The 22,669-nt window shown below is 38.5% G+C and overlaps 3 protein-coding genes across 4 annotated transcripts; 2 read left to right on the top strand and 1 right to left on the bottom strand.

Annotated features, from left to right (window-relative positions):
* The first annotated feature begins 10,188 nt into the window (after positions 1-10,188).
* On the top strand, positions 10,189-13,859 carry LOC113309066 (probable 3-deoxy-D-manno-octulosonic acid transferase, mitochondrial). Of its 2 annotated transcripts, none has more exons than XM_026557496.1 (12): positions 10,189-10,589; positions 10,698-10,791; positions 10,918-10,960; positions 11,268-11,390; positions 11,521-11,640; positions 11,727-11,805; positions 11,949-12,068; positions 12,151-12,248; positions 12,604-12,694; positions 12,876-12,995; positions 13,102-13,172; positions 13,447-13,859. In XM_026557496.1, the coding sequence occupies exons 1-12, from the start codon at positions 10,421-10,423 to the stop codon at positions 13,618-13,620; spliced, it is 1,302 nt and encodes a 433-aa protein (XP_026413281.1). In that variant the 5' UTR covers positions 10,189-10,420; the 3' UTR covers positions 13,621-13,859. The 2 variants fall into 2 exon arrangements, with proteins under 2 accessions (XP_026413281.1, XP_026413280.1); XM_026557495.1 differs by having other exon boundaries at positions 10,190-10,589; positions 13,435-13,859.
* A 1,075-nt stretch (positions 13,860-14,934) lies between these two features.
* Positions 14,935-17,435, top strand: LOC113313859 (leucine-rich repeat receptor-like protein kinase PXC1). Its single transcript, XM_026562644.1, has 2 exons — positions 14,935-16,463; positions 16,567-17,435. The coding sequence occupies exons 1-2, from the start codon at positions 15,110-15,112 to the stop codon at positions 17,238-17,240; spliced, it is 2,028 nt and encodes a 675-aa protein (XP_026418429.1). The 5' UTR covers positions 14,935-15,109; the 3' UTR covers positions 17,241-17,435.
* A 1,082-nt stretch (positions 17,436-18,517) lies between these two features.
* Positions 18,518-22,230, bottom strand: LOC113310991. The gene is made up of 7 exons (XM_026559823.1): positions 21,333-22,230; positions 20,310-20,454; positions 20,132-20,185; positions 19,928-20,019; positions 19,491-19,726; positions 19,219-19,392; positions 18,518-19,121 (listed from the first exon to the last, which is right to left on the bottom strand). Exons 1-7 carry the CDS (start codon positions 22,088-22,090, stop codon positions 19,024-19,026), a joined length of 1,557 nt encoding a protein of 518 aa, XP_026415608.1. The 5' UTR covers positions 22,091-22,230; the 3' UTR covers positions 18,518-19,023.
* Between the last annotated feature and the right edge of the window lie 439 nt (positions 22,231-22,669).

Below are 22,669 nucleotides of genomic sequence, written 5' to 3'. Positions count from 1 at the left end.
GCTTGTTCGTTTAATTTGTGGGCTTGTATTTAATTTTTGTGAGCTTGTTTAATTTGGACTGGTATTTTGTAGTCTGGGTTTTTAAACCCAGCTGAGCTTGTAACCGATCACGCTAGGTTAACTCGTTAGTGGGCCGAGTACCCAAATTCTAGGCCGAGATTTTGGACTCAGTTTCACCAAGCGTTTTCAAACCAGCTGAGCCAAAGCAAACACAAAACCAACAGTGGGCTTGCTCCCATTCAAAAACCAAATTTTATTTTCTTTTTTTTTTAAAAAAAAAAAAAAAAAAGTTTCCAAATGTCTCCCGACAAAACCAAATTTTTCCCAAAAAGTCCAATCCCATTAAAAACCAAATTTTCTTGTAGATAATGTGTTAGTTAAATTTCCTTTTGTATATATTTTGTGCTCATCCATTGTGACTCCGAATATGTTGGAGTTTTGCCTTGGATAACGGAGTTTTAATTCTGCTTTCGCCGAAATCGGGTATTCTCTCTCCTTTTACTCTACTCAGCATGTCCCTTTCCATATGTTGCATTTTAATTCTTTCCATATTTTGAAACATTGAGGACAATGTTTAGTTTAGGTTTGGGGGTATAGAGTAGATGCCACGATAATATGCTATAATTGAAAACGAACTCCTTCTTCTTTTTGAAAAAAAAAAAAAAAAGAAACGATGTATATATTCAGAAAAAAATATCAGAAAAATACAAAAAAATCAAGTATTTATCAATTCCATCATCTCTTGTTCCAAAAATAAAAAGAGAATAGTCAATGTAAATAAGAGTCATGTAAATAGTCATTTTGTTGTTTTTTTTTGTAATAAGCAAGGAGGGTGTATGCCATTGATGTACAACGCGAGTAATTGTGAAATACCTCCAACTCATTCACAATTCTCGTAAAGTCCGGACAGCTAGCTAGATTTCGACCTCAGTTCTTAGCCTGAGAAACTATCTCTTGGTGATTAGTAGTCATAACTTCTGATCTTTCTTTACACATGTGTAGATACACTTTACACTCTTATCACATGTCTTTTTTTGTTATCAGTGCTAGGATTGTGCCTTCGATAGCTAGATTGACATCTCCATTTTGCTGTGAGCTTAAACTGTTTTGCACATGTCACATTTGATGGAATCTGAGCTCATATTTTGACCTAGAACTTTGTAGGTACGTTCTAAGCAAACCTTCACGAGACTTCAACTCGTCCACTAGGGACACTTAGTGGTTTAAAAGGCTTAGTGCATACGCTAAATGCATTCGAGAGACCAGCGACAGTGGTATAGTTAGGATTTCCTTAGTTTTGTTTTACTTGAGGACAAGTAAAATTCAGGTTTGGGGGTATTTGATGAGTGCCAAATATTGTATATATTTATCCCCTTTTGTTGGCAATTTAACTCATCTTTTGTGCATTAATTCTACATTTTATCCCATATTCTGTATTTTCTTTGTTTTCGAGAATAAATATTTTTATTAATTAATTTTGCATTTTTAGGTAATAAATAAAGTTAGATGAATTGCGAAGCAGAAAAGAGCAGAAAAGTAGTGAGAAGTCGGGAGGAATTACACAAGGAAGCCGCGAAGAATGTTGTGCGCAAGACCAAAAGGCTAGAACTGGGCTTGAAGAGGAAGAATTGTCCTTAAAGAAGATATGGGCTTGGCATACCCAAGGCCCAAAACCCTCACCCAAATCCATTTCCTATATCCATACCCGTTTCCCTTTCTAGCCGTCAGATTGGATCATCTCAGCATCCTATGGTCGCTTCATCGTCGTGCATCGAAGTCTGAAGCTCCTGTCAAACACTACAGCACCTAACTCCATCTTGAGCCGTCAGTTTCGTTGTACTTCCGCATCCAACGGTCGCTCCTCGCTTCCTTCTGTCTCGCCGTTAGATCGATCCATCATCTTCGCATCCAACGTCTCATCCTCGCTGTTCATCAACAATTGCTAAACCCGCCTAACACCCAAGTATCGAACACCTATACCCTTCAGCCAAACACACCTTACCCAAATTCTCATCTTCCTCCTTCGAGCAGTCGAGCTCTGCTCCTGCCAACTCCACCATGTCCGCCACCACCACTGCCGTACCACCAAACGCCACTCCTTCACACCGTACACCACCACCAACTCCACTATAATCATTCCCCCCATCTTCTAGCCATCTATCCTACCAATTTCTTTTCTTTTCTTTCTCAGAAAACCCTAGGAAAGAAATTGGTACAATAGCTAGGGCTAGAGAAGAAATAGAAGCATGGGAATGGAACAGAGGACCAAGGAGAAGAATGGGTCGAAGAAAAAACTCGTCAAATCACATCAATTTGGGTAAGAATTTACCAAACCCTAGTTCTGTCAATTTGGGGGTTTTTACATAAATCCTAATTAGGTTGAGATAGAGCATGGAGAAGATAAAGTGGGTGATATAGGGTAGGTAATTGAACCTAACTGTGATTTTCTGTCACATTAGGTAGAACCCTAATGTCTACTGTTTTGGGAATTTTTGGGTGAAAAGGGTGTAAACCCTAATTATGTAATTGGGTATAAAAAGGGGACTGTGGTGTGTGTAATGAATTATGCCTGGATTAGCCAGTGTGTCACCCAAGAGCACTGGAATAGCCAGTGTCTCAAGGGTTAGTGTTTATTTTGCAACTATCTTTATGTTTATTCCATTACTCTTGTTTAGTTTCAGTTCAGTTGCTCTTATTTAGTTTCAATTCAGTTCATGTTTTTGTTTTATGTCTTCTGTGTTTGTTTATGTTCAGTTCAATGCTCTGTTTAGTAATTGTTTTGTTTTTGTTGCTGTTATGTGAGCTCACATGTGTATGTGTATAGCTAGGCTGAGATGATGCCTTAAGTCACTGTTAGTGGTGGAATGCTAGGTTATAATTCATGTAAATTGAGTTGATTGAGTAATGGAGGAATTTAGTGCTCAACTGTGCTTGTGATTGATTGTGCTGTCAAAAGACAGTCAATGCTAGGAGTAAACAGTTGAGCAAGTTTCTTCTCCTTCCATTCCATTTATGTATGCCCTGGAACATAGGCAGGCTTGAACCTTCACCTAGCTCCATTAGGGACAGGGATTTAACATAGAATTACACTATCTGGCTAGGTCACAAGGTGGATTCATAACCTAGTTGTGTTGTTTCTCTGTTTTGTATCTGTAATTTTGCTCCCCTGCCATTGCCCTTGGCTTAGGCCTTGGTTTATCTCTTTGTCATTCTTTATGCCATTGTCACCTTCACCATCATCATTGTTGTTTGCTGTTTGCTTTTGCCATTGTAAATATCCATGTTTTACCTTGGCCTAGTGCCACTGCTACATTTAGTTTGCTCCACCTCCCCTACCATCTTCTTATTTCCCTGACCTTGCTGCCAGTTCTGCTCACTTGCCCTGCAACCCTGCCTGCTTACCTTCCTCCCCTGCTGCTGCTGCTTCTTCTCCAGCCCAGCCTTGTCTGCTGCTGCTGTGCACTGCTTCTGCTGCTGCTGAAGCCATCATTGCTGCTGCTCCAGGTCCAGTTCAATTCTGGGCTACAAGTCCAGTCATTACAAAAGCCCACTGTATCTGTTAAGGCCTAAGGCCCAGTTCAGTTCAGTTCATTTCAAAGACTACTGAAGCCCAGATTCATTACAAAGCCCAGTTCAGTCTTGGGTTAATCTAGAAGCCCATTGACACTCAAAGCCCAGTGCACTTCAAAGGCCAAGCCTAGTGCACTTCAAGACCAACTGAGCCCAAGCTCAGTTCACTTCATTGTCAAACAAGCCTATAATCCAAAGGTACCCTAAGCCCAAATCCCAAAAGGCTTCATAGTTAACCAACAACAATTTAGGAGCCCAAAATAGCTAGAAAACTCCAAAACACTCCCAGTCTCTGTGGATCGACCCGTACTTGCACGAGCTACAACCGACGACCGTGCACTTGCGGTATTACTGTAGGCCCGCGTTTTTATTGCGCTTAATTTTCACACACCTCCGGGCCCACCAATTTTTTGGCGCCGCTGCCGGGGATTGGTGCTGTGTTTTTCTTGTAGTTTTCTTGGCTATTTTGCATTTCACTGCATAGCATTTGCATCTGCATCTGCTTCACTTCATTTGCTGTTGGATCTGCTGTTCTGAACCAGTTTTTCCTCTGCTGGGACGCCACCAAGGAAAAGAACCAAAGCCCAACTGGGTTTTTGCAACAATATCAGAGCAGTTGGGCTGTGCTTAAAAGGTAACCCATTTAAGAGAACCCGAATTGTGGGCTTCCAATTTTTAATTGTGGGCTTGTAATATTAAAGCCAATTTTTGGGCTTTTTATTTTCTGTTGGGTTTGTAATTAATTTTTGTGGGCTTGTTTGTTTAATTTGTGGGCTTGTATTTAATTTTTGTGAGCTTGTTTAATTTGGACTGGTATTTTGTAGTCTGGGTTTTTAAACCCAGCTGAGCTTGTAACCGATCACGCTAGGTTAACTCGTTAGTGGGCCGAGTACCCAAATTCTAGGCCGAGATTTTGGACTCAGTTTCACCAAGCGTTTTCAAACCAGCTGAGCCAAAGCAAACACAAAACCAACAGTGGGCTTGCTCCCATTCAAAAACCAAATTTTATTTTCTTTTAAAAAAAAAAAAAAAAAAAATTTCCAAAAAGTTTCCAAATGTCTCCCGACAAAACCAAATTTTTCCCAAAAAGTCCAATCCCATTAAAAACCAAATTTTCTTGTAGATAATGTGTTAGTTAAATTTCCTTTTGTATATATTTTGTGCTCATCCATTGTGACTCCGAATATGTTGGAGTTTTGCCTTGGATAACGGAGTTTTAATTCTGCTTTCGCCGAAATCGGGTATTCTCTCTCCTTTTACTCTACTCAGCATGTCCCTTTCCATATGTTGCATTTTAATTCTTTCCATATTTTTAAACATTGAGGACAATGTTTAGTTCAGGTTTGGGGGTATAGAGTAGATACCACGATAATATGCCATAATATGCCATAATTGAAAACAAAACTCCATCTTTTTGAAAAAATTGAAAAATTCCAAAAAAATTGAAAAATCAAAGTAAAAAATTAAAAAATTAAAAAATCATAAAAATGGAGCTCATTTACCTTGAAATGTTGACTCTTGTGCAAATATGTAATTATTAGGAGTCTTAGTCTAGATATTTAGGCACCCTGATTCTAGCACAATTCACATAGTGATAAGAAATTTGCACGCGCACGATCTACCAATACATGTATAGCCTTGATCTTCAAGGTGTTTGATAGGAAGTCACGATTGCCAATCACTTTAGAATACTGAACGAAACTTGACTAGCTTGTTCTTTGGTTGGTTGGGATAGAAGGTGGAGGTTACATTACGAAAAACAACCATCGAATTTAACTGGGTGCATCAAAAAGGGCTACCTCTTGCAAAATGTCATGTAATCTTTTGTTTCCTTTTGTATATGTATCAAAAGTGTTTCCTTGTTTCAAAAAAAAAAAAAAAAAAAAAAAAAAAAAAAAAAAAAAAAAAAAAAAAAAAAATCAAGTATTTATCAATTCCATTCTCTCTTGTTCCAAAAATAAAAGAGAGTAGTCAATGTAAATAAGAGTCATGTAAAGAGTCATCTTTTGTGTTTTATTGTAATAAGCAAGGAAGGGTGTATGCTATTGATGTACAACGCGAGCAATTGTGAAATACCTCCAACTCATTCACAGTTCTCGTAAAGTCCGGACAGCTAGCTAGATTTCGACCTTGGTTCTTAGCCTGAGAAACTATCTCTTGGTGATTAGTAGTCATAACTTCAGGTCATTCTAGAAACATGTGTAGATACACTTTACACTCTTATCACATGTCTTTATTTGTTATCAGTGCTAGGATTGTGCCTTTGATAGCTAGATTGACATCTCCATTTTGCTGTGAGCTTAAACTGACTTGCACATGTCACGTTTCATGGATTCTGAGCTCATATTTTGACCTAGAACTTTGTAGGTACGTTCTAAGCAAACCTTCACGAGACTTCAACTCGTCCACTAGGGACACTTAGTGGTTTAAAAGGCTTAGTGCATACGCTAAATGCATTCGAGAGACCAGCGACAGTGGTATAGTTAGGATTTCCTTAGTTTTGTTTTACTTGAGGACAAGTAAAATTCAGGTTTGGGGGCATTTGATGAGTGCTAAAAAGTGCATATTTTTATATATTTTTCTTGGCATTTAACTCATCTTTTGTGCATTAATTCTACATTTTATCCCATATTCTGTATTTTCATTGTTTTCAAGAATAAATATTTTTCTTACTTAATCTTGCATTTTTAGGTAATAAATGAAGTTCGGATGAGTCGCGGAGCGAAAAGAGCAGAAAAGTAGTGAAAAGCCGGGAAGAATTAGCAAGGAAGCCGCAAAGAATGGAGCACACGTCCAAAAAGCTAGGAAGGGGCTCAAGAAGGAAGAATTGTTCTTAAAGAAGATATGGGCTTGGCATACCCAAGGCCCAAAACCCTTACCCAAACCCATTTTCTATATCCATAACCGCCTCCATTCTCAGCCGTTAGATGAGACTACATCGAAATCCTACGGTCGCTCCTTCGTAGAGCATCAAAATCTGAAGTCTCTGCAAAACACCACAGCGCTTAAATTCCAAGCCTTCAGATTAGATTGTAGTTGAATCCAACGATCGCTTCTTTGCCTGCGCATCAAACCTCGATACTTCAGCTTAACACTATAACACCTAACTCCATCTGGTGTCGTTAATTTTGTTGTATTGTATGATCCAACGGTCGCTTCAGGATCCACTTCATCTCACCGTCAGATTGATCTTTCATCTCCATATCCCACGGTCGAGATTCGCCAAACATCTAACTCGATGATCCCGCTACACACCATAGCGACCGAACCCTATGACCTAACCAAACATCCCCTTCTTCCCAAAACAATCGACCTTCACCTTCTTCCTCTCCACCATACCCTGTGCAGAACCACCACCATCACCCTGCCACTGCCATCGCCACCACCTACTCCATAGCCACCTAAACACCACCACCAACTCCACTATAATCATTCCCCCCATCTTCTAGCCATCTATCCTACCAATTTCTTTTCTTTTCTTTCTCAGAAAACCCTAAGAAAGAAATTGGTACAATAGCTAGGGCTAGAGAAGAAATCAGAGGCATGGAGAGGAGCAGGAGACTAAGGAGAAGAATGGGTCGAAGTCAGTAGCGTGTAATCGCATCAATTTGGGTAAGAATTTACCAAACCCTAGTTCTGTCAATTTGGGGGTTTTTACATAAATCCTAATTAGGTTGAGATAGAGCATGGAGAAGATAAAGTGGGTGATATAGGGTAGGTAATTGAACCTAACTGTGATTTTCTGTCACATTAGGTAGAACCCTAATGTCTACTGTTTTGGGAATTTTTGGGTGAAAAGGGTGTAAACCCTAATTATGTAATTGGGTATAAAAAGGGGACTGTGGTGTGTGTAATGAATTATGCCTGGATTAGCCAGTGTGTCACCCAAGAGCACTGGAATAGCCAGTGTCTCAAGGGTTAGTGTTTATTTTGCAACTATCTTTATGTTTATTCCATTACTCTTGTTTAGTTTCAGTTCAGTTGCTCTTATTTAGTTTCAATTCAGTTCATGTTTTTGTTTTATGTCTTCTGTGTTTGTTTATGTTCAGTTCAATGCTCTGTTTAGTAATTGTTTTGTTTTTGTTGCTGTTATGTGAGCTCACATGTGTATGTGTATAGCTAGGCTGAGATGATGCCTTAAGTCACTGTTAGTGGTGGAATGCTAGGTTATAATTCATGTAAATTGAGTTGATTGAGTAATGGAGGAATTTAGTGCTCAACTGTGCTTGTGATTGATTGTGCTGTCAAAAGACAGTCAATGCTAGGAGTAAACAGTTGAGCAAGTTTCTTCTCCTTCCATTCCATTTATGTATGCCCTGGAACATAGGCAGGCTTGAACCTTCACCTAGCTCCATTAGGGACAGGGATTTAACATAGAATTACACTATCTGGCTAGGTCACAAGGTGGATTCATAACCTAGTTGTGTTGTTTCTCTGTTTTGTATCTGTAATTTTGCTCCCCTGCCATTGCCCTTGGCTTAGGCCTTGGTTTATCTCTTTGTCATTCTTTATGCCATTGTCACCTTCACCATCATCATTGTTGTTTGCTGTTTGCTTTTGCCATTGTAAATATCCATGTTTTACCTTGGCCTAGTGCCACTGCTACATTTAGTTTGCTCCACCTCCCCTACCATCTTCTTATTTCCCTGACCTTGCTGCCAGTTCTGCTCACTTGCCCTGCAACCCTGCCTGCTTACCTTCCTCCCCTGCTGCTGCTGCTTCTTCTCCAGCCCAGCCTTGTCTGCTGCTGCTGAAGCCATCATTGCTGCTGCTCCAGGTCCAGTTCAATTCTGGGCTACAAGTCCAGTCATTACAAAAGCCCACTGTATCTGTTAAGGCCTAAGGCCCAGTTCAGTTCAGTTCATTTCAAAGACTACTGAAGCCCAGATTCATTACAAAGCCCAGTTCAGTCTTGGGTTAATCTAGAAGCCCATTGACACTCAAAGCCCAGTGCACTTCAAAGGCCAAGCCTAGTGCACTTCAAGACCAACTGAGCCCAAGCTCAGTTCACTTCATTGTCAAACAAGCCTATAATCCAAAGGTACCCTAAGCCCAAATCCCAAAAGGCTTCATAGTTAACCAACAACAATTTAGGAGCCCAAAATAGCTAGAAAACTCCAAAACACTCCCAGTCTCTGTGGATCGACCCGTACTTGCACGAGCTACAACCGACGACCGTGCACTTGCGGTATTACTGTAGGCCCGCGTTTTTATTGCGCTTAATTTTCACACACCTCCGGGCCCACCAGAGGATCACATCTTATCCCCCTTGTAGGGAAGGGAAATCACAGGACTACTCAGTTGTCGTATTATTTTACGCTTTACGGATACTGAGTAGCCTTATTACCGTTGATACGGCTACTGAGTAGCCGTAGCATTTTACACGGCTACTCAGTAGCCGTTTGCGTAAAAATATTTGTTTGACCTTTTTTCGTTTACACCTCTCTCACACCCGATCTTAACCATCCATCATTAATAACGGCTCTATCTTCTCCACCGTCGGATCCCAACGGTCATTTTTTCAAAATCCTATATAAATACCACTCTAATCCTCTCTTCTTCTTGCATTTTTTTTTCTTCACTACAATCTCTCAAATTTTCTTCTTTAAGAGTTATAATTTTTTTTTTTGCTCATCAATGTCGAAGACTCAAAATCAAAAAAGGAAACATAGAGCGAAATTTAGTACTTTGGAAGATCATCACATTGTTACTCAGTATTGTGCTCTTGATTATAGCAGTTATGTAGACAATAATCTGTTTTTTACTCCTTTTTCATAAATTTGTGGAAGCTTGTGGTGGGAATCCACACGAGCGTACTATAAAAAGTGTTCGTAATCGGTTTAGCATAATCAAGACTGAAGTGGATAACTTTTTCGATTGTGTTGCAAAAGCCGTTATTCATCACAGAACAATCCATTATGCAAAAATTCTACAATGGATATATTGTACAAGAGCAACAGAAAAATATTAGCCACATTATCTATCAAATTACAACAAAATCATGAATCAATCCAAAGTTATCCATCCAAATACAATCTCTCTGCCAACAATTTGTCCTGGGCATAACACATATTCATGTAATTATTCATCAATCCAAAATTATCAATAACAATACCATATCTAAATCAAAAATCATTCATAAACAACAACATCTTTGATTCAATCAACAAAATATCATAAATTCAATCAAAAATGTCTCAAACTATCAAACAACATACAAGGACACATTATAATCAACCTAACATCTCCAATTTAATCATAATCAAAATCAAATTAAATTTAAATCCTAAAATTTGAAACACTCATCTTGGAGGATTTTGTTGATGAAACACGAAATTGAAAGAAGAAATTACTTCAAGGGGTACAAAGGAACAAACCCATTGAATTTTAGCTCCTCAATCGCACTAGAGTGTCTTCAAATCGAATGGGGTGGTGGAGAGGGAAAAAAAAGAGAAGAAGAAGAAATGGCCGTGATTCTCCTGTTTCTGATGACTTAAACCCATAACCAATAGTCATATTGATCAAGTCAACGAGTTGACTCATACGGCTAGAATAGTCGTATGACACTATTCATACGGATGCAGAATAGCCGTATCATTTAGAGAAGGGAAATACGGACACCATAGTGAGGTCTCCCATAGCGCTTGGCCTGAGAGATGTAATACCGGGGGTTTAAGCTAGGCTGAAAAATTATTCATCGGTTCTATTCCAGTTTCCAACCTGCACTGCGAAGTGCGAACATACCGATTTCCTGCAACAAAACCTCGAATCTATTTTCAGAAAGAAAGAAGGAAACCAGGAAATCCGTAGGAAGTTAAAAATAACGATAGACAAAGGGAAAGTAATTTACATGGCGTACAGAGCTGTAAGTTACAGTATATCTCCATTTATTTACATCCAACTTCAATGGCGGAGGTTTAGAGGTCTTGAACATCCTACTAGATGGCGTGAACGATTAGGCCATCCTTCAATTAATCGTCCTCCTGGTCCTCTTCTCTGGTTTCACGCTGTCTCATTAGGTTATCTCCAAAATTTATTCCTTTTAGGGTTCATTTTTTTTTAATTTCAAGGGCCCTAATTTCAGTTCTGCTGCCATAGTGGCTCATTGCTGAATTCTTAATCACCAGGTGAAGGATTAGCGGCAATTCCAGTGATTAGACGTTGTATTCAACAAAAGCCTAATCTTACAATTTTGATGACAACTACTACTACGTCTGCTTTGTAAGTTTGAGCTCACAAATGTTATTTATCGTTCAAAAGAGATTGGAAATTTATGTTGTATGGAGTGGAATAGTGTATGGTGAATGTAGTCATATTTTTATAAATAACAATAAATATGCCTTGCAGTGAAGTCATTAAGGATAGGTTACCGAATGATGTCTTGTATCAGGTAATTTTTTATCCTAGCTCTACTTGTACGAGATTACGTAAATTTTCCGGTTTTGCTAATCGTGATTGTGTAATGATAATCGTTAATTAATTTTCCGGTTTTGCTAGAGATATAGTAAATTTGTCGGCCATCGACAACCTCGCATTCTCTTGCCACATTAAGAATCCTAGCCTCTTTCTGTTAAGATGTTTATTCTTGTTCTCAATGATGATAATGCTTTCCTGAATCTTTCGTTGGTTGGCATTTTGGATCTGAATCTTTTGCTGGTTGGTTGCTCTCATTCTTTTTGTCTTGTTGTGTATTCCAGTATGCTCCCCTTGATACTCCTTCTGCAATGGATGATTTCCTTGAGTATTGGAACCCCGTCGCAGTCATGCTGATGGAAAGTGAACTATGGCCAAATCTTGTTTTTGGTGCTACAAAAAAAGGAGTAAGTTTTTTTTTTCTTCTTTTTATCTGATTCATTATTCATTCTCAAAAGTTACTGTCAGTAGACCTTATTGGTACAAGTATTCAATATTACTGATGTTATATAATTTCATTTCTGAAGTTATTTGCAGATTACTATGGCATTGTTAAATGCTCGGATGTCTTCCAAATCCTTCCACCGTTGGTCTAGACCAATAGTGTTTCCGTTGATTTCATCGATGCTGTCGAAGTTTTCTTTGATTGCTCCACTGGTGATGAGTACATTCATGTATGCATATCTTTTTTCCCATAGTCATGTGCAATCTGGACTGATCAATGGTTGTAATGCCCATATCAGAGCAATGTAGAGGCAATCCGCTATCAGCTGCTGCAGGCTCCACCTTTCATTATTAACTTTGCTGGTGACTTGAAATATGGTAAACATTTGTCATTGGTGGATGAAATTCCTGCTTTCCTTTTCACGGACAATATCATATATTATCTACTATAGAAGCTGAAATCGTTAATTGATTTTGTATGGAAATATCTTCATTTAATGCCACATTTTTTTTCCTTTCAGCTGTTGATAATGTTGATATTTCAATGCAAGACAATACATGCTTAGAAGATCTACAACAACTACGGCTTGACAATAGGCCTGTTTGGATGGCTTCATCTATACACAAGGGTGAAGATGAAGGTTAGCAGTGTCTACATCCACCTTTATATCATTCATTGGCTTGGAGCCTGAAGGCACTAACTGTAAAATATTCTTGTCGCAGTCGTGCTAGAGGTTCACAGAGCATTAATGCAAGTGTACCCTAATGTGATTACCATTATTGTTCCGCGCCATCCTCAGCTAGGACAACAGATGGCCCTAGTATGTCTCTGATTCTTTTATTATAAGATTTTACTGTGCTTAGTTTTGTGGTTGATGTTAAGTGCGTTTTTTATTTTAAGGTTCTGTTGGTAGATAGATCTCGGTGTTTCATAATCCCGCAGATGACTGCAATTTCTATGTCGTCATATTTAGAATCTACTTCGAACCCAGATGCTCTATCATCGTAGTTTTTTTTTTTGTAATTTGCACCATGCTTAATGGTTAGACTCGTGGAATTTTGGATAAAGAATGTTTCAGTGTGGATCTTCCCTAGTTTAAGTCCATTCACCAACCATATTTTAATGATGTATTCACATATTCTGTGGTTCTGATACGTCTCTTTTAATTTGTGAAGGCACTCCAGAAGGATGGGTTTAATGTTGTACTTAGGTCTTGTAATGAAAAGATTTTACCCAGCACAAATTTCTACATAGTGGACACATTAGGTTCGTTTACCTACATATTTGTTTATCTGGATTTCAACTACTGCTTTCTCTTACATTTAGGGCTCACTGCCTTGATTTTCCAATTTGGAGTAAATATCCCAAATTGCCAACATTGTACACTTATCATATATTAGCCTTTTAGGAGGTATAGATCATCAATGGTTATCATTTGTTTCTGCAGGTGAACTAAGAAGCTTGTATAGGATCATTCCAGTAGCTGTAATTGGAGGTTCTTTCTTGCCTGGTTTAGCTGGTCATAACGTATCCGAGGCAGCTGCAGCTGGGTGTGCTGTCTTGACTGGTATCTGTTCTTACTTTACTGTTCAGTGTCGTGCCTAATTCAGTTTCTAGATTTTCTGAGGAACTTGTCATTCGCTCAAAGTTTATTTCCTATCTTTGTCCCCCAGGGTGTTATGTTGGTCACTTCTCTCGTATGATCCTGGAAATGCAACAAATAAATCCTTTATCGGTTATGCAGGTATATATGTCTCTTTTTTGGTACCTATTTGGAGGAATTTTTGCTTGAAACTATGCAGAAAAGCGGATTGGTGAACTTCACTATTTATCCTCCTAATATTTGTCTACTGACATAATAGCCTCCTACGAAGTGCTCATTAACTTGACCGTCCCTTTTTAATAGAATTTCTTATACAAGTATTTTCCCATGTGAAACTAAACTTGAAGAAGTTCCCTATTCTACAACTTCTGTGGAAGCTCTCATTAAAACCTGCTCTTTGCAGGTCTCTGGACAGACGGACCTGTTGAGAAACCTTGTTGAGCTATTTAGTAACGCCGATGCTTTAGAGACTCATCGTATGGCTGCAAAACAAGCATTTCATGCTCTTTCAAATGGGGTTGTCTCAAATGTCTGGAATCTCATTAACATTCATGTTATAGAAAAGGCACTTCCTCCAGAAATTAAGTAACCCACTATCATTAAATATTCAAGGAAATTAACTAATACTAGATTCCGAGTTTGTGTACCTCCTCCTTCCCCCTATTTTTTTTCATAAGTTGTAAGGTTACAGTTACATGGTGCTGCTAACCAATGTAGCTTTTAAAAATGTAAAAAATTTAAAGTGAACTTGTTGCGTTCCAATGTACAATTATCCTTTCACCAAAAGAACAAAGGAAAAAAAAAAAGATAGCTGAGCTTTTTGTTTTACCAAAATTTACTTTGATATTTCAAAATTTATCAAATTTCATACATCTCAAAATATGAAATGGATGGGTTGATTCAAACCTACTCCAAACTTTTCTCCCTTACACTCAATTGCAGTGAGATGAATGTTTTCATGTGTTCTCTTCTGTATATGATTATGCTTACATGATTAATTTCTTACGCGAAATGATCCAATGATATGGAAAGAGATTGGGGACCCAAATTACATTATCAAGCAGTGAGTTCTAATCAGCCAGTTTTCATTAAACCTGGTCTCCCCCAGGCGTTTTCACACACAAAGAAAGATACATTCTTTCTCAGTTTATAGAGAATTATTTATTTTTTACTGCTATCCCAAACTACCAGAAGCAAGAGTCCAGAAAAGAAAAGAAATAAGTCAAAGATTGTTTGCATTCATTTTGATTTTGAATCGTTTATAGTAGACTCTACCACTTCACACAGGAAGCAACAACATCAACAGAGCTTTCTTTCTCATGTGTCGATTCTGTCCTACCCTCCTACTACATTGAAAGCAGAGTCAATTCACAAACATGATACTCTACTCAAGTCAGTAATTAGACTATAATAATCTTGTTTGTCTTTTCTCCTCCTCTTTTAAATTTTTATTTATTACTTCCTCTGTTCATTCTCGTTACTTTACTCATTACTGTAGAAGTATAAAGCGTTTTCGAGTATAAAGTATAGAGTCTTCCTTTGTCTCAGCCAAGGGCTGTTGCTGGTCCAAATTTCAAAAATCTCGTGCGTGCCTTTGAAATTTCAAAACAGAACAACCAGAGTCAGTAAATGAGCAGCTGCAGTAACGTTATGATACCGTAGGAATCTTACCAACTCATTTATTGAAACCCCAAACCCAAGAAAATTAAAAGTTCTAAATCTTTGCCCTATTCCGTCACCAAATATAAATGTGCCTGGTTGTTGTTCCTTCAAATTCAAAATAAAATTTCCCTTTTCTCTTTGAGTTTTTTGAGAGTGATTAGTGGAGAAGAGTGGCAGCAGTAACAATCATCATTCTATCCCACTACCCAATCTAACCCTACTACCAACTATCTTTAATCATCCCCACCACTTATGAAAAAGTAAAAGAAGAACAAAAAAAAAAAGTAAATTCAGTCAGGAAAACACAGTCAAGTTCTGCTTTTAGCTTTTTGTTTTGTTCTCTCCTACTCTCTGTCTGAATCCCGCCTACAGCTATAACCAAGAAATTGAGCTCCAGATTTTTATTTTACAAAAAAATGGGTACTCTGGTTTTAACAATTTCCTTCATTTTTCTCTGGTTTTCGTCGTCTTCTTCATTAGCTCTTGCCATCACCTTTAATGATACAGAGGCATTAACTCAGTTCCGCTTACAAACAGACACACATGGTACTCTTCTTTCAAACTGGACTGGTTCTGATGCATGTTTATCTTCTTGGATAGGTGTTAGTTGTATAGATGGTAGAGTTACTTCTCTGTCGCTTCCTTCTCTTGATTTAAGAGGCCCCATTGGTTCACTTTCACAATTGAACCAACTACGTCTTCTTGATCTTCATTCTAATAGGTTTAACTCAACAATTCTGTCTATTACTAATTGTACTAATCTTAAGTTACTTTATCTTTCTGGTAACGATTTCACTGGTGAAATACCTGTTTCAATTGGTTCATTACAGCGTTTGATTAGATTAGATTTGTCTGATAATAATTTCCATGGAAATATTCCTGACGAGATTTTCAAACTTTCTCGGTTGATGACTATCCGTTTTCAGAATAATCAGTTTTCTGGACAAGTTCCTGATTTTTCTTCACTGCCTAAACTTTATGAATTGAACTTGTCTAACAATGGGTTTTCCGGGAAGATCCCGGAGAGATTGTTGGCCAAGTTTGGAGAAAAGAGTTTTGCTGGAAATGCAGATGTTTGTGGGTTTGGGTCTTTTCCTGCTTGTTCATTTAGCAGTAGTAGTAAGTCTGCGCCGTCAGTTGCAGCAACTGCAGCAAATTCTGTAGTTCCATCAAACCCTTCTTCATTTCCTGCAACACCAGTAGTTGATAAGGGTAAAAATGAGTCTGGTACTAAAGGGTTGAGTATTGGTTCCATTGTTGCCATTGTTGTCGGGAATGCTGTATTCTTACTAGTGATTGGTTCTTTCGTTGTTGCTTACTGTGTTGGGTCAAGAGAGAATTCGGGGTCGGAAAAGGGTGAAAGAGGTAGAAGAAGTTATTATAACGGTGAAAGGAGGGTTTACGCAAGTAATGGAGGTGGAGGAGAAAGCGATGGAACGACTGCGAGTGATCGAAGTAAACTTGTGTTTTTTGATAATAGGAGGCAGTTTGTGCTCGAAGATTTGCTTCGAGCTTCAGCTGAGATGTTGGGGAAAGGGAACTTAGGGACTGTGTATAGAGCATTACTTGAAGATGGATCTACTGTTGCTGTGAAGAGGCTTAAAGATGCAAATCCTTGTGAGAGAAAGGAATTTGAACAGTACATGGATGTCATTGGGAAGCTTAGACATCCTAACATTGTTCGTCTTAGAGCATATTACTATGCAAAGGAAGAAAAGCTTCTTGTTTATGATTACCTTTCAAATGGAAGCTTGCATTCTCTTTTGCATGGTAAGTTCTCATATTCTCAAAAGACTGTCAATTGTTCATCTGTTAAAGGTTCTATTTGTCCATTAAGCTGTTGTTTGATGTGGTTTTCTTGAACCGAAATCAGGGAATCGTGGAGCTGGAAGGATTCCATTAGATTGGACGACAAGAATCAGTTTAGTGTTTGGAGCAGCTTGTGGGCTGGCTCGGATTCATGAAGAGTATAGTGAATCGAAAGTGCCACATGGAAATGTCAAATCATCAAATGTGTTACTTGACAAGAATGGAGTTGCTTGCATTTCTGATTTTGGATTGGCATTGCTTCTTAATCCAATTCATGCAACTGCAAGACTGGGAGGTTATAGAGCACCTGAACAAGCACAAACTAAGACGCTCTCGCAGAAAGCAGATGTTTACAGTTTTGGAATCTTGCTCTTGGAAGTCCTCACTGGGAAGGCTCCAACTATGTATCCTTTGCCAAGTAATCCACGTCAGGAGAATGAACATGCTGTTGATCTTCCAACTTGGGTTCGTTCAGTTGTTAGGGACGAGTGGACCGCTGAGGTATTTGATCCTGAACTGTTGCGGTACAAGAACATAGAGGAGGAATTGGTGGCAATGCTTCATATTGGTTTAGCTTGTGTGGCTCCGCAGGCAGACATGAGGCCCACCATGTTAGAAGTTGCAAAAATGATCGAGGAGTTTCGAGTGGAGCAGTCACCAATGGCAGAAGATTCAGATTGGCGTAGTTCCGTCTCGCCATCTCTTGTTACCACAGAAGATGCAATGACCAACTACTGAGCCCACCTCAGTTTCCTTCAATGACATCTGTTCTTGCTACTATCGCTGATTGTAATAGTTGTATAACTTTTCCCTTGCCTGCATTGTCTCTATGCAGAATGCTGTTAGTTCCTCCAAAGACTTTCTTCTTTGCTTCTGATGTTAAGTTTTTGGTTTCCATCAATGCTAGTTTATCAGCAGTAAGCAGTCGTTGAATCACACCAACATTAAACCTGAAAGGTTGCTATAGGGGGGTTACCAAATAGAAATTTGGTTACCATTGTTAAAAATGAGAATAGCAGTCTGATAGATTTGTGATGGTGGCTTAGTTGTCCCAATTTACTTATTTAGAGCCACTCAAACTCATTTACTTTTTTTTTTGCTAGGAAAAGAGATATATTGCATTAGATAGAGTTTACAGCATTTTGCAGGAAGTGTGGACAATTATTCTCATACCACTCTCTTGTGACATTTTGAACTCTACTATGTCTTGCAGCTATGTCTGCAAGGCTGTTCAAGTCTCTCTTGATATATATCATTTTCGTTGTAAAAGAAACAAGCAATCATCTAGAACAGAGCAAGAAGACCAACTAATTTGGTCTCTGCAATCATCTAAATAAGCCATAACATTTTTGGCATCACTAACTAAGCAGATATTCTGGAAACCTTTATCCTTGATCCAATTTGCAGCCTCCAACAAAGCATAGCATTCAGTTTCTTCTGGACTGGTACTTCTCCTTGACATTAGTTTGCAGCCCCTGAATCCATATGTAGAATGCATAGCCATAATACCATGCCAGCCTTGTTAGTATCTTTATCAAACGAACCATCACAGAATATAGTAATGCAATCATGAGGCAGCATCAATTCATTTGGTTCATTGGCAGAAGCAGTTCTAATAATATTAATGGAGGGGACAGTGGCTAGGGTATTGACAGTTTCTGCAGCAATACTCATTGCAGTTCTAGCTATTATTTGAGGGTTTGAAGATTTATCCTCAAAAACCTTGGAACATCTGGCTTTCCAGATGCACCGGGCAGTATTCATGGTAGTAACTAGATGGTCTTGGAGATGGCTTGTAGTAAGCCATTTAGTGATCCAATCCTTTATACTAATTTGTGTCTGAATCCTATAAAACAAGAGAGTTCACTACAGGGATATGCAACCAGACATCTTTAGCAAAGGAACAATGTAAAAGCATATGTTCTGGAGATTCAGAAACACCCAAGTTACACATTTTGCAGCTATCATCGTGGTGACTATTGTATCTGGCAAGCATATTACCTGTGGGTAGAACGTTTACTCAAACTCATTTACTGAACTAGTGCATTTTGTCTTTCAAGTTACACTTCTATATTTAATACACGTCTTCTTGAAATTCAAGGTATTTCAGACTTAAGTGCTATTACAATAGAGGCCTCGTTACAATATTACATCAACGGATGCATTTGTTTTCTTTTTATACACATCCCCAAAATAAAATCTCTAATGAGATTAGGTTTCGACACATCTAGCGGGAAGACTAAATATTACAACAAGTAAACACTGAAGCTTATGCATCCATCATTGCTATTGACCTGATTAGAAGTCGAGACAAGGGACTACTAGTTAACCAAATGGACTGCGATCAAAACACTCGAAGAAACACAATTTCCTTCGTGTTGCTGCTAATTACTATCTAAAACTGAAAAGAGAGGGAATGGCTAAATAACTAACTTCGGGTAATTGCTTCAAGAATGAGTCTTTTGACTGCACATGAGTTAATTCTGATGCCAGATAATACAGCGCATCAAAGCAGCACGCATCAGCTCATCCTTCCTGATTGATCGATAAGTGTGCCGACTTTATCTCCACATAATGCTTTTGAAATGTTACCAGGTTCAAGGAGATTGAAGACTACAACTACAAGAATCAAGATTCGCTTCACACCTTAGTTGGGAATTATGGGAAATAAAAAGTGAACTAAAACTAGAACAGAAATGAAAGCGAAAAAACCAACCAGGAATTCCGTTCTCTTCACAGAATGTTATCGCCATCATGTCCATGGACGTTACACCTCTGGAAACCAACTCCCTATAAGAAACGTGCTCGAAGGCCGTACTGGTGTTGTTTCTGGACTGACAATCATAGACACCATCGATATTGGTACCTTTGAGGAGTGCCTCAGCATTCACTGGGAAAAACGAGACATGAAGTTTTCAGGATTTTCCAGCAAAATGGGAAAATAAGATAACATACTATGTCAGGACGTGGCAGGGGAAGAGTAAGTACTTTCTGAAGCTCTTAAAGCGGCAGCTGTGTCTGTTGTGAAAAGTGGATTCCCTGAGCCAGCACCAACACCCCCAAAAATCACAACTCTCCCCTTCTCAAGATGTCGAATGGCCCGACGCTTACAGTAGGGCTCTGCGACCTCATTCATCGGGAAGGCTGTTTGAACACGTGTCTGAATACCCTGCTTCTCAATAGCTGATTGAAGCAATACTGAGTTCATGACGGTTGCCATCATCCTGTTACAATTTACAAATCCCAGGCAACAAGGTGCACGATTAATTACATTTACAATTATTCCCCAAAAGAAGAAAAATTAGATATCCAAATTTGGCAAAACCTTGAAACACTGAAATTCACTCCATTGACACTTCCAGAGACATGAAAGATATATTGAGGGAAAATGTAAAAACTGAAAGATTCTTTAAAAGACCGATTACCCAATTTGGTATGCTACAGATCGCTCCAAGCCAGTCGCACCAACCCATGTATCCCCACAAAAGAAATTGCGACCTCCAAGAACAATAGCTACCTAACAGAATACATGAAGAATATATGAAAATATATTAAACACATAATTGTAAATACAGCTTTAAGAATACAGCATTTGGAAACAGATAAACAGATGAAATTCAAGGAGATACCTCTACACCATTACGACAAGCTGTTGCAACCTCCCTAGCTATCAGCATGACCACCTACCAATTACAATTCAACTTAAATACTCAGGACAATAAACCATCCACATATACGGAAGATATATAGCCATGCTGGTATCATGGAAAACCATCAAAATATTCCATAAAGCACCAAGACAAGCACCTTTGGGTCAATATTCTGAGGGCCAGTCCCAGCAAGCGCAGCACCACTAATTTTGAAGACCACTCTTCGCCATCTAGGAGTAGACAAAGACTTTGGGTTCATGCTATTAACCATACCAGCGGGCCTAGGTGCTATAATTGCGTACCTGTAGTGATAACATACATGAGATACTCGACAAAAAATCACATAAAGCCATAGTGGTTAGCCTTTTAGTGCTGGACGACAACCTTCATAAACATAAATTAGGATGTAGGACTGCTTTCCTTTGATTTCTGAACACAAGTCTAAATTGAATGAACGAATGGAACCCCAAAGACTAATTTAGAAACCTCATTTTTCCGCAAAAAAGTTTACCTCTACAAATTTATTATTTTTATCCAGCAAAGGGATATTAACTTTTCCGGATATTTATTCTAATATCAGGAAAGAGAACGCACAGTAAAAAGAAGACTGTTAATCCAAAACAGAGAAGGAGGACAGAGAGGCCACTGATCATTAGCATAATACATAAACAGAAGTGGAGAATTTCAAGACTAGATCCTGATACCAAAATTAAGAATTTATTTTCATTTCCTAAACTTCCACCCTACATTTTCCCATCCTCACAAGAATTATTAACTAATACCGCAAAAAGGTAAACTCTCTTATTTATGGCGTCAAACAAACTACACCGGAATCAACCACGGAAATTCCAGTTAAGAGGCCTTGGATATACAAATTAAGGAAACCAAAACAAATGGAGTCATTTCCCAAGTGGTTTTGGAAGATTTTGGATTAACAAAAGTAACCTAAAATAGATGCATGTTTCTCCACAATACATCAAAACCATGATCATGTGAATTACCAAATAAAACAAACATGCTAAAACTTACTAAATATATTCGTGTGAATGAGTCAAATTTCACTTAGTAACAGACTAGTCAAATAAAATGATACTCATGATTCCAATCCAGTGGTGTAGAACATGATCAAGAACAACTACTAATTGCAGATACTACAAGAGTTGATGAAATAACCATATACCTCTTAGGTTGCTGTCTAAGCATACTAGCAGAAGAACCAGGAGACTTATCTTCGTCAGAAACACCTTTGGAAGAAGTAGAAGAAGTACCGATAATTTGTTCGATTTTCTTGAACCAAGGCCAATGACTAACATTAGTTCCACTATGATTCATCCGATTCAGCTCAACTTTATATCTTTTCTTCAAATTATCAACTTTATTCTTACATTGTTCAACACTTTTTCCTCCTTTTTGTTTATCACATCTTACACTAACAACCGTAGCAACTTCTTCCCAATCTCTACCTCGTAAATTACCACGATTAAGCTGAACAAATTTATCCATATATGCATCAAGTAAACTACCAATTGCTGTATCACTCCATTCTTCACGATCTTTTCTATACTCACCTCTGTATCTATAATCCATACCAACTGATGATGTACTGATAGTAATTGTAGTAGTATTATTTGGTGGTGGAGTATTAGTATTTGGTGTTGTTGATTTGGGTTTTTTACAAGAGTATGGTGTAGTAGTTCCACCATCACTAAGTTCTTCTTGTTCTTTTCTTTTCTCAGATCTTGAATTTCCCCTAGATTTGTTGGGATCAGACTCTTCTTCACCAAATGGATTTGATTCGTTCTCATCACCAAATGCATTATTGTTACCAAATCCAGCTTCACTATAATCTTCATTATTATGATGGTGGTGGTGAGTTGGTGGTGGTGGAGTTTGAGTTTCATCGCCTAGAAGAGAGAAATCATCGTCACAAGAAGCCATTGATGGGGGAGCTTGATGACGGAAGTTAAAGGGTTAGGGATAGCGGAAGAGGAATTTTCGGAGAGAGACGGGAACGGACGTTAGGTCACAGGGATGGAAATTTTATGAGAAAACCCTAGTTTCGAATTAGACGGTGTAAGTAGAGACTGTTACGGTGTTTTATCACGGAGTTAAATAAATGTACCCACGAAAGTGTAGGGCCTCACATTGACTACTTTCCTCTGTTTTCTGTTCAAAGCCCAAGAAGGAAGGAAACAACTCAACGGAGTATTGAGTTTGCTTCAGTGGACGGTGGTCCTTTTTACACCTGCGCCATGTTCTTTTTTTCATCCGACTCGCGAGCTGGATCTGAGTTAAACTCCAAACCCGTATTGAGTTAAATGTCAGATAGTTTGTTTAATCAGATGTGAAACCGTTTGTTTGTTAAAGTGAGTCAGATTTGGCTCGCTACCTGATTCAGAACTAATTTATGACTCGTTTTCGTTTGTGTTATGTAACAAAATAGCCCTGAGTTATTGGACAGAATCACTGACTCACACATTTTTTAGTCAATTGAATCAGATCTGACTCAAAAAACAA

This window comes from Papaver somniferum, chromosome 9 (assembly GCF_003573695.1).
Source record: "Papaver somniferum cultivar HN1 chromosome 9, ASM357369v1, whole genome shotgun sequence".
Classification (NCBI taxonomy): Eukaryota; Viridiplantae; Streptophyta; class Magnoliopsida; order Ranunculales; family Papaveraceae; genus Papaver; species Papaver somniferum.
Note: the sequence above shows the minus strand (reverse complement) of the source record. Positions and strands in the feature narration are given on the sequence as shown.

Coding starts and splice junctions, on each gene's coding strand:
- LOC113309066 (XM_026557495.1), top strand. CDS start 10,421: ATGGCGTACAGAGCTGTAAGTTACAGTATATCTCCATTTATTTACATC. Junction 11,391..11,520: donor TTGGTGCTACAAAAAAAGGA/GTAAGTTTTTTT, acceptor AGTTATTTGCAG/ATTACTATGGCATTGTTAAA. Junction 12,249..12,603: donor TAGGACAACAGATGGCCCTA/GTATGTCTCTGA, acceptor TAATTTGTGAAG/GCACTCCAGAAGGATGGGTT.
- LOC113313859 (XM_026562644.1), top strand. CDS start 15,110: ATGGGTACTCTGGTTTTAACAATTTCCTTCATTTTTCTCTGGTTTTCG. Junction 16,464..16,566: donor CTTGCATTCTCTTTTGCATG/GTAAGTTCTCAT, acceptor AACCGAAATCAG/GGAATCGTGGAGCTGGAAGG.
- LOC113310991 (XM_026559823.1), bottom strand. CDS start 22,090: ATGGCTTCTTGTGACGATGATTTCTCTCTTCTAGGCGATGAAACTCAA. Junction 20,455..21,332: donor CTTAGACAGCAACCTAAGAG/GTATATGGTTAT, acceptor TTATCACTACAG/GTACGCAATTATAGCACCTA. Junction 20,186..20,309: donor CTCAGAATATTGACCCAAAG/GTGCTTGTCTTG, acceptor TGTAATTGGTAG/GTGGTCATGCTGATAGCTAG.